This window comes from Geotrypetes seraphini, chromosome 7 (genome assembly GCF_902459505.1).
Source record: "Geotrypetes seraphini chromosome 7, aGeoSer1.1, whole genome shotgun sequence".
Classification (NCBI taxonomy): domain Eukaryota; kingdom Metazoa; phylum Chordata; class Amphibia; order Gymnophiona; family Dermophiidae; genus Geotrypetes; species Geotrypetes seraphini.
The window spans coordinates 150,816,471-150,833,478 of NC_047090.1; the positions used below are offsets into that span (position 1 = coordinate 150,816,471).

Below are 17,008 nucleotides of genomic sequence, written 5' to 3' on the forward strand. Positions count from 1 at the left end.
AGCTGTCCGCGCTGTGGCTCCGTAGATGACGTCACCCACATGTGAGAATATATGCCTGCTGTCCCTGGATAACACCTGTTACGGTAAGTAACTGTGCTTTCTTGACTGAGACTTGACTGCAGGTTCATTACTCGCTGTTACTGATTGCAAAAGAACGCAAGAGCAGAGACGTTTTTAGCTTTTTAAAAAAAATATATTTTATTAATTTTAAGATAAATAATCAAAATATAGAAATCAGTAGAAATATACAATTAATAAAAATATACAAATATACAGTAGGTAACTATAACATGAAATCAACTAGTTGCTTATAACACAAATGATATACATAAAATGATGTTGAATTTAAGGCCATACAACTAGTGTCCAATATATAGTAAGAAAACTAAAATATTTCACAATGGAAACAAGTCAACTAAATCATCCGATGATCCAAACAAACAGACTTGTGTAGTACATTATCTCTAATCAAAAACTCACTTCTACGGTTAACTATGCTCTCAGATGTCTGCACTGTGTAATCATAAACGATTTTCTTTATAGCATTTTCAGGACGAAGGTATCTTTCATCGAGCTTAGTACCTGTGAGCTGATAAAGTGCTAATGCTTAGTGTTTTAACTACTATAAAGTGCTCTCTGTGCAAAATAAATAATTGAAACCGGCACTTATCTCTATAACAGCTTTAGTGCCGGTATCTTGGTTGTAGCGCTATGAACTTATACCCAACGGGGACCCGTTTCACCTATTAGCGGTTTCTTCAGGGGGTCTACTTTGCAACTACAATAAAACACATCATAACAAGACTCAACTTAAAATATTAAAGATAATAAACAAAGAATCTTTATAAGAGAATACTCACTGTGCAGCTACGCTCTTAGCTGAAAAGCAAAATGGCTCTGTCAGTCGGCTTATAAGCTCTACACATCGTTGTTGAAATTGAGCTCACGAGTTAATTCACACTAACTGTCAATAAAGCTGTTTAGTACACGCAACAACTACAAAATTCAACTAAAGAATTTAAAACTAAAGAAACTGAAACTAAATAATTAAACTCAAAAAGTTAAACAAAAGAACCCCAATCTATAGTAGTATTCAATCCTCTGGGTTTTAGGGTATCGAGTCTGAAAATCCAACGCAACTCCCGTTGGAGCAGTTTTTTCTGTCTATCGCCACCCCGGATGTTTGCAGTTTGCTTGTCAATGCAAAAACATCTTAATTCAGAAAATCTATATTGTAATAACCTACAGTGTTCTGCTAATGGAGCATTTGATCTTTTTCGTTTGATATTAGATTTATGTTCTGTCATTCTCATTCTGAAAGGTCTAGTTGACATCCCCACGTACAGTTTGTTGCAAGGGCAAGAGATAATATATATTATATGGTCCGAAGAACAAGTAAGAAAATGTTTGATGGAATATCTTTTTCCATCAGATGGATTGATAAATTCTTTTAAGGATACAGCAATATCACAAATGCTGCATTTGCCACACTTGAAAATCCCTGCTGGTAACACATTTCTGTCAACTGGAGTATCCAAAATGCATACAGTGGGAGACAGAATGTCCTTCAAATTTCTTTCTCTTGAGAATGCTATGCGTAAATCTAAATCTTCAAAAATTGGATGGGTTTTAATAATCTTTCAGGATTCTCGCTATCTCTAATCTAATCTAATCCTTAGGTTTGTATACCGCATCATCTCCACGTTCGTAGAGCTCGACGCGGTTTACAGTAGGAGAAATAGGAAGGAACTACAACAGAGGGTTAGAGGTAGAAGTGTGAAGAAAATTTAGAGGACTTGGGATGTCAAGATATAAGAGTTTCCTTGATTCCTAAATTGGAGAGAGACTTGCATTTTTTGAGAGAGCCAGGTTTTCAGATGTTTGCGGAAAACTTGGAGAAAGCTCAAGTTCCGAAGAGGGGAGGTAAGGTTGTTCCAGAGCTCAGTGATGTTGAAATTTGACCAAGAGGAACCAAGCTGTTAGGTGCAGCGACTGCAGATTGGGATGTAAGAGAGCCTTGACCGAGTGAGTACAGATGGAAAGATCTGCAATGGGATTGAGATGAATATTTCAAAACACATGTCAATGTGTCATCAGGTTGTTTCTCTTTATTGATAACTTTTTCCTGTAATAGCCAGTCCCTATGATAGTATTTCGCTCTTTTAAAAGCTTTCTTTATGATCTTCTTTGGATAACCCCAGTTTTCCAATTTATGCATTAGGACTTGATTGATGTTTAAACTTTTTAGATGTAGAACAGTTGCGTTTTAAACGCAAAAACTGAGAAAAAGGCAGATTTTTCTTTAAACTGGCTGGATGACAATTGCAAAAGTTCAAAAGAGTGTTCCTATCTGTGGATTTCACATAAATGTCAAACTCAAAATGGTTATCTTCTTGAGCAATCTTTAAATCTAAGTACTCTAATTGGTGGCTTGAGTAATGCATACTGAACCTTAAATTTGAGTCACAACTATTCAACCACTGTGTGAACCGATTTAGGTCTTCTTCTGTACCTTTCCAAAGCATTAACACATCGTCAATGTATCTAAACCATCTGCTGATGCAACTTTCAAAAGGAGAATTCTGTATCCAAATGGCCTCAAACTCAGCCACATATAAATTGGCTACTGATGGGGCAAACACTGCCCCCTTCGCCACTCCTTTCTTTTGTTTATAGAATTTGTTGTTATACAAGAAAAAATTCTCCTTCATTGCTCTTCGTGCTAAGTTCAACAAAAACACCGTGGGAATAGTATGTGGTCTCTCTCTTTTGTCCAAAATTTGATTGATGATGTCCAAAGCATCATCTTGTGGTATTGCTATGTACAATGAAGTTACATCAAAGGACACCATTATAAAAGGAAATGACTCTTTTGGAATCTCATTTAATTTCACCATTAGGTCTCTTGAATCTTTTATATATGATCTGATTTTCAAAACCTCATATTTTAAAAATTCGTCAACAAACTGGGAGAGTAGTTCTAAAACTGAACCGCGTGATGACTTAATGGGTCTCCCTGGAGGATCTTCTAATCGTTTATGGATCTTGGGAAGAGTATAAAAAGCTGGCACCATTGGAAATTTTTTATTTAAAAATTTATGATCTTTTTGAGTTAGAAAACCCTCTAAAACTCCCTGATCCGTTAATTTAAGAATTTGTCTCTGCAATCTTTTAGTGGGATCTAAAGGAATTTTTTCATATACTCCTTCATTCAGTTGTCTCATGTTCTCTGAATCATATTTGTCTTTATCCAATATCACTATGGCCCCTCCTTTGTCAGCCTTTTTTATTACTATGGATATTGGATAAAGACAAATATGATTCAGAGAACAAGAGACAACTGAACGAAGAATTAAGATGTTTTTGCATTGACAAGCAAACTGCAAACATCCGGGGTGGCGATAGACAGAAAAAACTGCTCCAACGGGAGTTGCGTTGGATTTTCAGACTCGATACCCTAAAACCCAGAGGATTGAATACTACTATAGATTGGGGTTCTTTTTGAGTTTAATTTTTGAGTTTAATTATTTAGTTTCAGTTTCTTTAGTTTTAAATTCTTTAGTTGAATTTTGTAGTTGTTGCGTGTACTAAACAGCTTTATTGACAAACAGTTAGTGTGAATTAACTCGTGAGCTCAATTTCAACAACGATGTGTAGAGCTTATAAGCCGACTGACAGCGCCATTTTGCTTTTCAGTTAGGAGCGTAGCTGCACAGTGAGTATTCTCTTATAAAGATTCTTTGTTTATTATCTTTAATATTTTAAGTTGAGTCTTGTTATGATGTGTTTTATTGTAGTTGCAAAGTAGACCCCCTGAAGAAACCGCTAATAGGTGAAACGGGTCCCCGTTGGGTATAAGTTCATAGCGCTACAACCAAGATACCGGCACTAAAGCTGTTATAGAGATAAGTGCCGGTTTCAATTATTTATTTTGCACAGAGAGCACTTTATAGTAGTTAAAACACTAAGCATTAGCACTTTATCAGCTCACAGGTACTAAGCTCGATGAAAGATACCTTCGTCCTGCAAATGCTATAAAGAAAATTGTTTATGATTACACAGTGCAGACATCTGAGAGCATAATTAACCGTAGAAGTGAGTTTTTGATTAGAGATAATGTACTACACAAGTCTGTTTGTTTGGATCATAGGACAATATATAGTAAGACCAGTACATTTAACTCTGGCTGACAGTATGCATGAAGAGTTCCCAACAAGCTTCAAAGAATAGCTTCATTTGATAACTCATATATTAACACTGAAGTACTACATGTCAATGATCCAAAGCACAATAAGTTTGGACGGTGCTCTAAATTTGGTGGAAAGAACTAGTAGAGTTAGGTTTTTCAGCGATAACGCTTTCAAATTTGGTAGTTAAGCATATCGTGTTCCACCAAATGATGAATTCTACTTTAGATAAGTCCTTCCAACAATGCAGGATATTTTTTATAGCCCAAAACAGTAAAATATTAAGCAAACAGGCATTGGATTCAGACAAAGAATGTGCAAGGCCCTGTTGACCAAGAATAATAATTTTAAGGTGTGGGGGTTCTTTAATGTTTAAAAGGGTGGATATAGGGTTCCAGGCTTTTTCCCAATACAGTTTAAGATGTGGGCTTAGATAAATCATGTGAGGTAGCGTGCCTACAAATTTTCCACAGGACCAGCATAGATTGGAATCTTTATTAGAAAATTTAGCGATTTTCTGTGGTGTCCAATGTGACCGATGCAGTAAAAAGTAAATTGATTGTAGGACTGCTGCTGATCGAGTGGATTTAAACACCCTAGTCCACACTTGCAGATTTTTTTCTAAACTGTAATACCGAAGCTGCATGCTTAAGATCCATAGAAAGCCTGTTCCAACAAATAGAGCTCTGAACCAAAAACACTTTCCGGTGACTCAAAGGTTTCACCACACACAGGGAGGGCCCATTAAGACAGAGCTGATCTTTAGAGTGAAAACTTCATGCTGGAACGTAAAAATGCACCAGTGAACGTAACAGCTCTGGAGCACCATCCTCAATTCCTGTAACGTTCACTTGCACACAGGTAAATAGGGGTTGATATTCAGACTGCGGGAAGCAGTCTGGCTAAGTCTTGTGGTTGCCAGTGAGTCCAGATATTTAATGCCAGGTTATTTCTGGTGACTGGCATTAGATATTGAGGGGGGGGGGGGTATGGTCTTTATTAGCAACCAGCTGAGTCAATATTCAATGCTGAATGGTTACGTTAATAATGGCCAAAGATAGGCCTGCTATTTACATGGCTCAATTTGGCTGCTAAACCCAGCTGACCAGCGCTTGAATATTTATGGCTAGCTGCTAACCACAAATATTCAGCAAAGATAGCCGGCTATCACCCACTGAATATTAGCAGTTAGCAAGCCAAACGCTATTTAACCGGCCAGAGGTTGTTCCTAGCAAATTAAATAGCACTGAGTATCTGGTAGGTAGTCTTTTTGGTGGCAATTTTAAAAGGTATTTCTGCATATAATGTAGTGAATACTCGAGAACTAAAGGAGCCTTTTACTAAAGCTTAGTGTGAGCTAAATGCTAAGAAGCCCAGTTTATTCCTAGGGGCTTCTTAGCCCATGAAAGGAGCACTGAGCTTTAGTAAAATGACCTCTAAGCTTTCTCTCCAGCAGAAATCTGCAGAACTGGCCTGAACTGATGCTGTAACATACTATTATTTCTAATAGTCTATTTTTAATCTTTATCTCTCTATAGATATAGACTCTTCATAAAAAGGCAGTTAATAAATCCTTATAAAAATATTTTTAAGCAAACTGAAGAACATTAGAACAACTTTAATAATAATAAATATATATATCTCCTGGACCATTAAATTGATGATTTTTAATGGCCTGACTTAGTAATTGGAAGCATAACCTAAAGAAGTTCCTATGAGACTAGATTCAGGTTCTTCTTCATCATCTACTTTCTTGCTTCTTAAATTTGTTGCATTTCAGTGTAGACTATAACTTAGTTATTGGGAACCTAATGCTGTTGTTTGGTACGGCACTGCATTAACTATGTAACAAACCTTTTGTGTAATGTTAAATGTAGATGTATGCTTTCTAAAGTAACTGTCTTATTTTGCATCATCTCTTATTTTTACATTATGTATTATCTCCAGAATCTATTGTAAAATGACAAAAAAAACATGGAGTTGGTGAGCATTTTTTAGTCGCTGGCTGTGTTTTAAAAAAATGAATATTCAGTGCCAGGCTGTGTCTGGACACTAGCATTGAATATCCCGATTTATGCAGCTGGCTATCTCTTATATGGTTTGGAGGGGCATTTTCAATATGATTATGATGTTGCTGTCATGTTCAGCAGATGACAATTGTGTGATTAAGAGTTAGTCTGTAACCTATCTGCAACTGGCATCAGCATGCTGAAGACCTGGAAAGTAAATGGGGAATAAGATCTTTGAAGCCTGGAAGAGGAGGGTAGGGCAAGGAGACCCCTTTTTCCAAGATTAACTTGTAAAGTACATATTTGAGCAGAACTGTAATAACAAATAAACCTTTAGCACACACTGCTATTTAAAGCTGGTTTATTTGGGATGGTGGATGAGAGAATGGGGCCGTTTAAAAGCCCACCTCTTTGAGAATGCTTTTGACTCCTAACTCCTCTCACCTTGGGTTCTGAATCCCCCATCTCTATATGTCATGTCTATCTGGGAATAGGAATGGTATGCTGAACCTTAGGGTACTCTATCCATTCTCGCAAGCATACTGCAGAAAGATGTCAATCGCAGCTTTTGAAACCTCCTTCTCCCAGGAGTCTGCTGTCCCCTTCAGTTTCTCTTTCTGCAGGTGAGCATGAAATGTGTCTTCTGATTTGATCAGTTTATTTCTTTTTTTGTGATAGTTTTGCTGTTTTCTGCTTTTGGATCCTTGATACTGAAAGCAGGCTTATCTTTCCCACGCAGGACTTCAGAAACTGCTTAGGTACATCCCTAAGGTTCAGTATACCATTCCTATTGCACTGGAAAAAGAGATTAGGTTCTTACCTTGATAATATCTTTTCCAGTAGATAGGAATGGTATGCTGAATCCCCTGTCTGATAATTTCTGATGTGCCTGTTTCTGCCTTATGCTTCATGGTCCTCTACATAGCTAAGACTTCTCTGCCAGTTGGATTATGAGTTCAGAATCAGTTTGTAAATAGAATCTCAAGAGATAATTGAGCTTCACTTATATTTAAGCTATTGCTTTTATTTGATATGTTTTACTGTTCAATAGTAATGTTTGTTAATTTATACATTACAGTCTCATTATTAACTGTTATAACGTTATATGAGCAGATCAGAACCTTGGCTTCAGGGAGTTCTCATGTCCCTCCTGCTCCTGTCTTTTACTCTAGAGCCCTTGCATGCTTTGGAATGAACTGCAGGGGGCAGCAGACTCCAGAGAGAAGGAGGAGGTTTCAAAAGCTGTGATTAATATCTTTCTGCAGTATGCTCGCGAGAATGGACAGAGTGCTATAAGGTTCAGCATACCATTCCTATCTATTGGAAAAGATATTATCAAGGTAAGAACCTAATCTCTTTTTTCTTTTATTCTCTGTTTGACAGGAGTAGAGGATCAACAACACACAAAGACCGAACATTTTTTGAGGTAAATCATGTTAGCTGGCCTGTTAGTAATCCTGTGCACTGCCACATAGAAGACTTGAGTTTCATTCCTAGATTTGATTTACTGTTCCTGAAGCCAGCTGGGAGCAAGAAAACTGCTGAGGGACCATTCAGCAGTCCTTTGTTTGGATAGTAGGGTAGTCCCAACCAACCTTGAGGTTCCATCCGTGATGACACCTACTAGTTGGACATAAGCTACATCCACACTTAGATTGACAAGGAGTTGTGGTCTGTGGCCTTTGCCAAGTATTGTCACTGGTGCTATTGGGCTAAATGGCAATTCTAAATAGGAGAAAAATTCTCAGATAGCTGCAAATAAAAGCTCATAAGCCCAGATTCTATAAACGGTGCCTGAAATTAGGTGCCTAGAATGGCATGCCTAGCCGATCTAGGTGCCTAACTTAATTTTTAAATTAGCTTAATTGGCGCCTTTAATGAGCAATAGTAAGCTCACAGTGGACAAAAATTAAAATTAATTGGGTGATAGGCACCTAACTCAGTAGACACCTAACTTGGTAGGCACCTACTGCTTTCAGGTAGGCGCCTAGCTTGAGGTGCCTACCATTGGGCGGGGTTATGGGCAGATTTTGTGCAGATCTTGGGCATATGTTCTTATGTATTTTACAGCTAGGAACCTAAATTTGACTTAGGCTAAATTGGCCAGTATTTAAGCAAAGAAAGGTTAGGTGCCATCAACTCGTGTTTGAACCTAGCTACTTGATAAATTACAGATCTAAAAAGAAAATTGGTTTTGTGCTAGTCCAGTAAGGTCCTCCAGTGTCATCCCCAAGAAAACCCTGGCATAAATAGGGGGTGCCTAAGATTTTGATGCCTATAGGCACCTAAGTCCAACTTAGGCGCTGTTAGGCATGATTCTATAAACAGCACCTAACTGAAGATTGACAACCGCTATGCACCATGTTCCTTGGTGCCTATTTTTAGGTGTCATGTATAAAATTGGGGCCATAGTGTCACAACCCTAATGAGGCCTGTTTCAACTAAGGAGCAAGAGAAAATTTCTGGGCTGTCAAAATAATAATAATAAAAAAATTTAAGTGTTGAAAGATATTAGCTAGATTTGTATTTACACATGCAACAAAAATAATCTGGTTTTTTATTTATCTTTGTTTAATCCACTCAGAAAGATATCAGTGATGGCAAATACCATCTCTATATTATCTATAACATTGAAGTTTTTTAGATTAAGAACATAAGCAGTGCCTCTGCTGGGTCAGACCAGAGGTCCATCATGCCCAGCAGTCCACTCACGTGGCAGCCCATCAAGTCCGGGACCTGTATAGTAATCCTCTATCTATATCCTTCTATCCCCTTTTCCTTCAGGAAATTATCTAATCCCTTCTTGAACCCCAAAACCGTACTCTGTAGTATCACACCCTCTGAAAGCACATTCCAGGTGTCCACCATCCTTTGGGTGAAGAAGAACTTCCTAGCATTGGTTCTGAATCTGTCCCCTCTTAATTTTTCCGAATGCCCTCTCATTCTTGTAGTTTTTGAACGTTTGAAGAATCTGTCCCTCTCCACTTTCTCCATGCCCTTCATAATCTTGTAAGTCTTTATCATGTCCCCTCTAAGTCTCTGCTTCTACAGGGAAAAGAGCCCCAGTTCCTCTAATCTTTCAGCATATAAAAGGTTTTCCATACCTTTTATCAATAGTGTCGCTCTTTTCTGAACCCTCTCGAGTATCACCATATCCTTCTTAAGATATGGCGACCAATATTGGACGCAGTACTTCAGATGCGGGCGCACCATCGCCCAATACAACGGCAGGATAACTTCTTTCGTTTTGGTTGTAATACCTTTCTTGATAATACCTAGCATTCTATTTGCCTTCTTAGGGTTTAGAAGCTGGAGAACAGTATTGGTCCTTCCCCATGGCATTGACACCAGATGTCAAGCTGCAGGAACGGCTTTTGAATTGTTGTCAGGATTATACAACCCATAACACTGCATAAGAGTGCCAACAGATTTTGTATTGGGAAGCAGCAAAGGCTGTCCTAAGGGGAGAGATAATGAGTTATGCCAGTTATATCAAAGAAATTTTGCACTTGGAGAGAGAGATGAGGAAAGCTAGGCAGAGATATGGGACAATGCAGGAAGCTAAAGCTGGGCATAAAACTTGCATTGTTGGAATTGTAGTTGTCTCTGAACAAGTTTGCAGGAATCTCAAAGTCCCTCCTTGAGGGCCGCAATCCAGTTGGGATTTCAGGATTTCCCCAATGAATATGCATTGAAAGCAGTGCATGCACATAGATCTCATGGGGAAATCCTGAAAACTCGACTGGATTGCGGCCCTCAAGGAGGAACTTTGAGACCCCTGTGTTAGTGCATCAAAGAGTGAGCAGAACATTGGCCTTCTATAAATATCAGCTCTTTAAATATGGAAATAAGGGAGGGAAGTTTCTTGCGCAGCTAGTGGCAGGTAGGGAGGATAGAAAGCGGATACTTTGTCTATGGACGGAGAGTGGAGAGAAGATCACTGCGCCTGAGGCCATCTGCTAGGAGTTCTACCAGTACTTTAGTAGATTGTATACCAAGCCGACTGAGGAGGGGCTGCAGAGGAGTACTTACTTGAGCTCATTGAATATACCTAAATTAACGAGTAAGAATAGGAAAAAATTGAATAAACCTATTACGGCTGAGGAGGTTCAATGGGCTACAGGTGGAATTTTAAAACATGGTGGGGGAGTCTATAGTGGACCAGTTAGTGCATGGAAGGACAAGAAGCTATATTGTTCCGTCGGACCGTCAGTCTCTCGGGCCGCATAGAGACGGAGGAAGATATCTTCCTCTTCAAGGGTCCCACGACAACAAGAGGGCATCCGTGGAAAATTAGGGGAGGGAAACTACGAGCTGACACCAGGAAATTCTTTTTCACAGAAAGGGTGGTTGATCGCTGGAATAGTCTTCCACTACATGTGATCGAGGCCAGCAGCGTGCCTGATTTTAAGGCCAGATGGGATCATCACGTGGGATCTATTCACAGGGCAAAGGAAGAGGAGGGATCTATTCACAGGGCAATGGTAGGGGAGGGACATTAGGGTGGGCAGACTGGATGGGCCTTGGCCCTTATCTGCCGTCTATTTCTATGTTCTATGTTTCTATGTATTGCACTGATGGGCTACATATTACTACAGCAGGAAAAAGAAACCTTGCAGAGAAATTTAGACAATATTTTTTTGGCATTTAAACTAGAAGGTGGGGGTGGTGTATGTACGAAGGACAATTATAGAGACCACCCCCGGCAAAAGAAAAGATGTGATAGTAGTAAAGACTGCAACATAAACAATATCAGCAACTCATTTCTTAGTATTGCAACGGAAAGTGAAACAAAACAAAAATCCATACAAAAAAGGAGATTATCGCTGAAAAATAGCTGGAAAGCAATGACCACAAATGCTCGCAGTCTAAGCAACAAAGTTCATGATCTGCAAGCCCTGATGTTAGAGGCAGATCTAGATATTGTCGCTATCACAGAGACATGGTTCAGTGAATCACATGGATGGGATGCAAACATACCGGGATATAATCTTTTTAGGAAGGACAGAGATGGTCAAAAAGGTGGAGGAGTAGCTCTCTATGTAAAGATCAATATCCAAGCGACTGAAATGCAAGGGACCAGGGGAGAGGAAGAAACGATATGGATAGCTCTGAAAAGAGAAGATGGAACTTCTATCTACATGGGTGTAGTCTACAGACCTCCGACTCAATCAAAGCAAATTGATAAGGATCTGATTGTGGATATCCAAAAGTTTGGAAGGAAAGAGGAGGTTCTGCTGTTGGGAGATTTCAACCTGCCGGATGCAGACTGGAATGTTCCGTTTGCGGAATCGGAAAGAAGTAGGGTGATTGTGGATGCCTTTCAAGAGGCTCTGCTCAGACAAATGGTGACGGAACCCACAAGGGAAAAAGCGATATTGGATCTGGTCCTCACAAATGGAGAGAGTATCTCTAATGTTCGAGTGGGTGCTCACTTGGGACGTAGCGATCATCAAATGGTTTGGTTTGATATAACGGCTAAAGTGGAGAGCGGCCGCACGATACTTAAAGTCCTAGATTTCAAGCGTACAGACTTTAATGCAATGGGAGAATACCTGAAGAAAGAGCTGTTAGGATGGGAAGACATAAGAGAAGAGGAAAGACAGTGGTCTAAGCTGAAAGGAGCGATAAAAATGGCTACGGACCTTTATGTGAAGAAAATCAATAAAAACAAGAGAAAAAGGAAGCCGATATGGTTCTCCAACTTAGTGGCTGAGAAAATAAAGGCGAAAGAGTTGGCGTTCGTGAAATATGAAAAAACCCAAGAAGAGGAGAGCAGAAAGGACTACAGGGTGAAACTGAAAGCCAAGAGAGAGATACGTTTGGCGAAAGCACAGGCGGAAGAACAAATGGCTAAAAATGTAAAAAAGGGAGACAAAATTTTTTTTCAGATATATTAGTGAAAGGAGGAAGATGAAAAATGGAATTGCTAGGCTAAAAGATGCTGGGAACCAATATGTGGAGAGTGATGAGGAGAAAGCAAATGTGCTAAACAAATACTTCTGTTCTGTGTTCACAGAAGAAAATCCTGGAGAAGGACCGAGATTGTCTGGCAGAGTTACACGAGAAAATGGAATAGATTCTGTGCCGTTCACGGAGGAGGGTGTTTATGAGCAACTTGAAAAACTGAAGGTGGACAAAGCGATGGGACCAGACGGGATCCATCCCAGGATACTAAGGGAGCTCAGAGAGGTTCTGGCGAGTCCTATTAAAGACTTGTTCAACAAGCGTCAGAGGTCGCTTCGGTGCCCAGGCTCCCCCTTAAAAGGCAGGAAGCCTGAGCATGAGGCAGACCGCGGCGGCGTTCTAATATTGCTCTTGCTTATTTCTACTTACAGGACAGGATCGAGAGGCAGCAGGGAGGAAGCCAGGGCTGAGAGGGCTGGAGGAGAGACGCAGAGGAAGCCAGGAAGGGTGAATAGCTGATCGGGGTAGCGGCGAGAGTTAGCTCCGCCCACCCCCTCCGCGTCAGAGGTCGCTTCGGTGCCCAGGCTCCCCCTTAAAAGGGGGCGAGCCAACGGCGCGCGGCGAAGGCGAGCGGCAAAGGCGCTCGCCTTAGCGAGGGCGCCTTTGCGAAGGAGCCGAGAGAAGGAGCCAGGAGTCCAGGCTGCTCAGCAGCATCTTCAATCTTCTTAAATTAAAAAAAATAAATAAAAAATTATATATATATATATATATATATATATATATATACCCTTTCTTCTTCTATACTCATTATTTCTTCTCTCTCTACTTCTTCACCTAGACACACATCGATCACACTCCAGTGCACCAACTTAATCACAAGGAAGGAAAAATGGAGGCAGCAGAAGGTCAGCGAAGCTTTCCAGTATACTGCATTGATTGTCACATGTATGACTACCTCCCTTCCGGGAGGCAGGCCTACATATGCAGTCGATGTCAGGAACTGGCTAGCCTAAAAAAGGAGGTCGGGAGACTGCAGATCAAAGTACAGGAGCTAGAGGGACTCCGCTCCATAGAGGAACCAAGGGAATTTGAACCAACTGAGGACACCACCAGAGAAAACCACATCAACGAGCAGGTCAGACAGCTCGAAAGATTCATCGAGGAGGCCTGCAAGATGGTAGTAACACAGGATCACCCGCTCTTCAGAAGGGAACAAACGGATAGAGGACAGGACCCACCAGGACCCACCAGGAGCCGAGGGAGAGGAACCTTGCGGAGTAACCAACCAGGAGACGGAAGGATTGGAGGACCCAATCATCGACACAGACCTGAGACCCAGGAGGAAGCTGAGGAGAGGAAAATCTGCTATCGTGGTGGGAGACTCAATCCTGAGAGAGGTGGACAGTCACATAGCAGGAGGCAGAGCGGATCGCCTAGTGACATGTCTCCCAGGGGTGAGGACAAAGGACATCTCCGACAGAATCGAGAGAATCATGGAGGGAGCTGAGACAGAGGACACAGCAGTGATAATCCACGTCGGAACAAATGACGTCAGCAGAAGGAATTACAACATGACTACACTGACCGAGCAGTTTAAGATCCTGGGGAGGAAGCTGAAGCTGAGGACAGGGAAGATAGCCTTTTCAGAGATCCTGCCAGTACCAAGGGCAGATGCGAGGAGGCAGACCGAGCTGCAAGCAACAAATGGATGGTTGAGGCGATGGTGTGACGAGGAGGGTTTCCTCTTTGTACGGAACTGGTCAACCTTCCTGGGGAAAAACAAGCTCTACAGGAGAGACGGACTGCATTTGAGCAAGGTTGGGACGAGGATGCTGGCACGTAACATCCAGACCTGCATAGACATGATTTTAAACTGATAACAAGAGGAAAGCCGATAGTCGATCAGGCCTCAACACATCGAACCACAGTATCGAGAAAGGATACTGAAACAGAAAATGGCAATAGTGGACTAGAGACAAAATGGACACTTTATGGACATAAACCCAAAAATGCAGCACAGGGACCCGAGAGGCAATTAGAACTAGAACCAGAGGGCTATCAAAGAACAAAGAAGCGGGCAGAGGATGGGATAGACACACCACAGGAGGCAGCACGAGAGGAGACCAGCAGGAACAACAAATCAAGAGTAGATCCAAAAGAAAAGGTAACAAACAGGGACTTAAAATGCCTATACACAAATGCTAGGAGCCTAAGGACTAAAATAGGGGAACTAGAAGTTATAGCCGGAAATAAGGACCTAGACATAATAGGAATCACAGAGACATGGTGGACAGAGGACAACAAATGGGATGTGGCCCTACCAGGGTACAAACTCTACAGGAGGGACAGGGCACACAAGAAGGGGGGAGGAATAGCACTGTATATAAAGGACTCCATTCCTTCATCCAGAACAGAAACAACAATAAGGGCAGACAGTCTGGAGTCGCTATGGGTTAAGCTGACAGGAGGGGAAGGAGCTGACATCAAATTGGGACTGTACTATCGCCCACCAGGACAGCCAGAAGGAAACGACCTGGACCTGGAGGCTGAACTGAGGCAGGTGTGCAAAAGTGGAAGGGTGGTGGTTATGGGGGATTTCAACTATCCGGGAATAGACTGGGGCATTGGGCACTCAAAGTGCACGAGAGAAACTAAATTCCTAGAGGCGATAAGGGACTGTTTCATGGAGCAGCTGGTCACAGAACCAACGCGAGGGGATGCCACTCTAGACCTAATCCTCAACGGGCTAGAGGGACCAGCAAAGGAAGTGGTGGTACTAGCACCATTAGGAAACAGCGATCACAACATGATCCAGTACAAATTAAGCATGGGAACATCAAAGGTAAAAAGGACCACAACGACAGCACTCAACTTCAGAAAAGGAAACTACAAGGACATGAGGAAAATGGTAGGAAAAAAGCTCAATAACAGCTCAGGGAAGGTGAAGACCGTAAAGGAAGCCTGGACACTGCTTAAAGGCACAGTGCTCGAGGCACAAGACCTGTGTGTCCCAAGGTTTAGGAAAGGGTGCAAAAAAAATCGAACTAGAAACCCAGCATGGATAACAACTGCAGTTAAAAAGGCGATAAGCGACAAGAAATCATCCTTCAAGAAATGGAAAAAGGAACCAACAAAGGAAAACCAGAAAGAGCACAAAAGACACCAGAAAGAATGTCATCGAGAGGTCAGGAAAGCAAAGAGGGAATATGAGAAAAGACTGGCAGGAGAAGCAAGAAACTTCAAACCCTTCTTCAGGTATGTGAAAGGGAAACAACCAGCCAGAGAGGAAGTGGGACCACTGGTCGACGGAGACAGGAAAGGAGCGATAAAGGAAGAAAAAGAGATAGCTGAAAGGTTAAACAAATTCTTCTCGTCAGTCTTCACCAGAGAAGACACATCCAATATCCCAGAACCCGAGGTGATTATAAACGGAGAACACGACGAAAGGCTGGTACAACTAGAGGTAAGCAAAGAGGATGTCCTCAGACAGATAGACAGGCTAAAGAGCGACAAATCACCAGGCCCGGACGGCATCCACCCAAGGGTACTAAAAGAACTGAGAAACGAAATAGCAGAGATACTTCTCCAAATATGTATCCTCTCCCTAAAAACTGGGGAGATCCCAGAGGACTGGAAAATAGCGAATGTCATGCCCATCTTTAAGAAGGGATCAAGGGGTGACCCGGGAAACTACAGGCCTATGAGCTTGACCTCGGTTCCAGGGAAGATGATGGAAGCAATGGTAAAAGACACAATCTGTGAACACATAGAAAACAATGGACAACTGAAGGCGAGCCAGCACGGCTTCTGCAAGGGAAGGTCATGTCTCACGAACTTGCTGTACTTCTTTGAGGGAATAAACAGCCAGATGGATAAGGGGGAATCCATAGACATCATTTACCTTGACTTCCAAAAAGCCTTCGACAAGGTACCTCACGAACGGCTACTTAAAAAGCTGTGGAACCACGGGGTGCAAGGGGATATCCACCGATGGATCAAACACTGGTTGGCAGGCAGGAAACAGAGGGTCGGAGTAAAGGGCCAATACTCAGATTGGCAATGGGTCACGAGCGGAATTCCACAGGGGTCGGTGCTGGGACCTCTACTCTTCAATATATTCATTAACGATCTGGAGACAGGGACGAAATGTGAGGTTATCAAATTTGCTGATGACACCAAACTCTGCAGCAGGGTTAGAAACACGGCAGACTGTGAAGACCTGCAAAGGGACCTAACGAGACGAAGACTGGGCAAAAAAGTGGCAAATGAGTTTTAACGTAGAGAAATGCAAGGTCATGCATGTAGGGAAAAAGAACCTGATGTTCAGCTACAAAATGGGGGGAACACTGCTAGGGGTGAGTAACCTTGAAACCTGGGGGTGATGGTCGACACATCACTGAAACCATCGGCACAATGTGCGACAGCCTCAAAGAAAGCAAACAGAATGCTGGGCATCATCAAAAAGGGTATCACAACCAGGACGAAGGAAGTCATCATACCACTGTATCGCGCGATGGTGCGCCCGCACCTGGAGTACTGTGTTCAATACTGGTCGCCGTACCTCAAGAAGGACATGGCGGTACTCGAGGGAGTGCAGAGGAGGGCGACTAAACTGATAAAAGGTATGGAAAAATTTTCATACGCTGACAGGTTAAAAATGCTGGGGATGTTCTCCCTGGAGAAGAGGAGACTTAGAGGGGACATGATAGAGACCTTCAAAATCCTTAAGGGCATAGAGAAAGTAAATAAGGACAGATTCTTCAAACTGTGGGGAGCCACAAGCATTAGGGGTCACTCGGAGAAATTGAAAGGGGACAGGTTTAGAACAAATTCTAGGAGGTTCTTTTTTACCCAGAGGGTGGTGGACACATGGAACGCGCTTCCGGAGGATGTGATAGGCCAGAA

The 17,008-nt window shown here is 41.8% G+C and overlaps 1 protein-coding gene across 3 annotated transcripts in view; it reads left to right on the top strand.

Annotated features, from left to right (window-relative positions):
• Positions 1-17,008, top strand: part of PPP1R36 (protein phosphatase 1 regulatory subunit 36) — an 86,798-nt gene that overhangs the window by 42,405 nt on the left and 27,385 nt on the right. For all 3 annotated transcript variants that reach the window (XM_033950959.1, XM_033950960.1, XM_033950957.1), the window contains exon 8: positions 7,580-7,622. In XM_033950959.1, the coding sequence (XP_033806850.1) occupies positions 7,580-7,622 (43 nt within the window). The remainder of the gene's footprint in view (positions 1-7,579; positions 7,623-17,008) is intronic.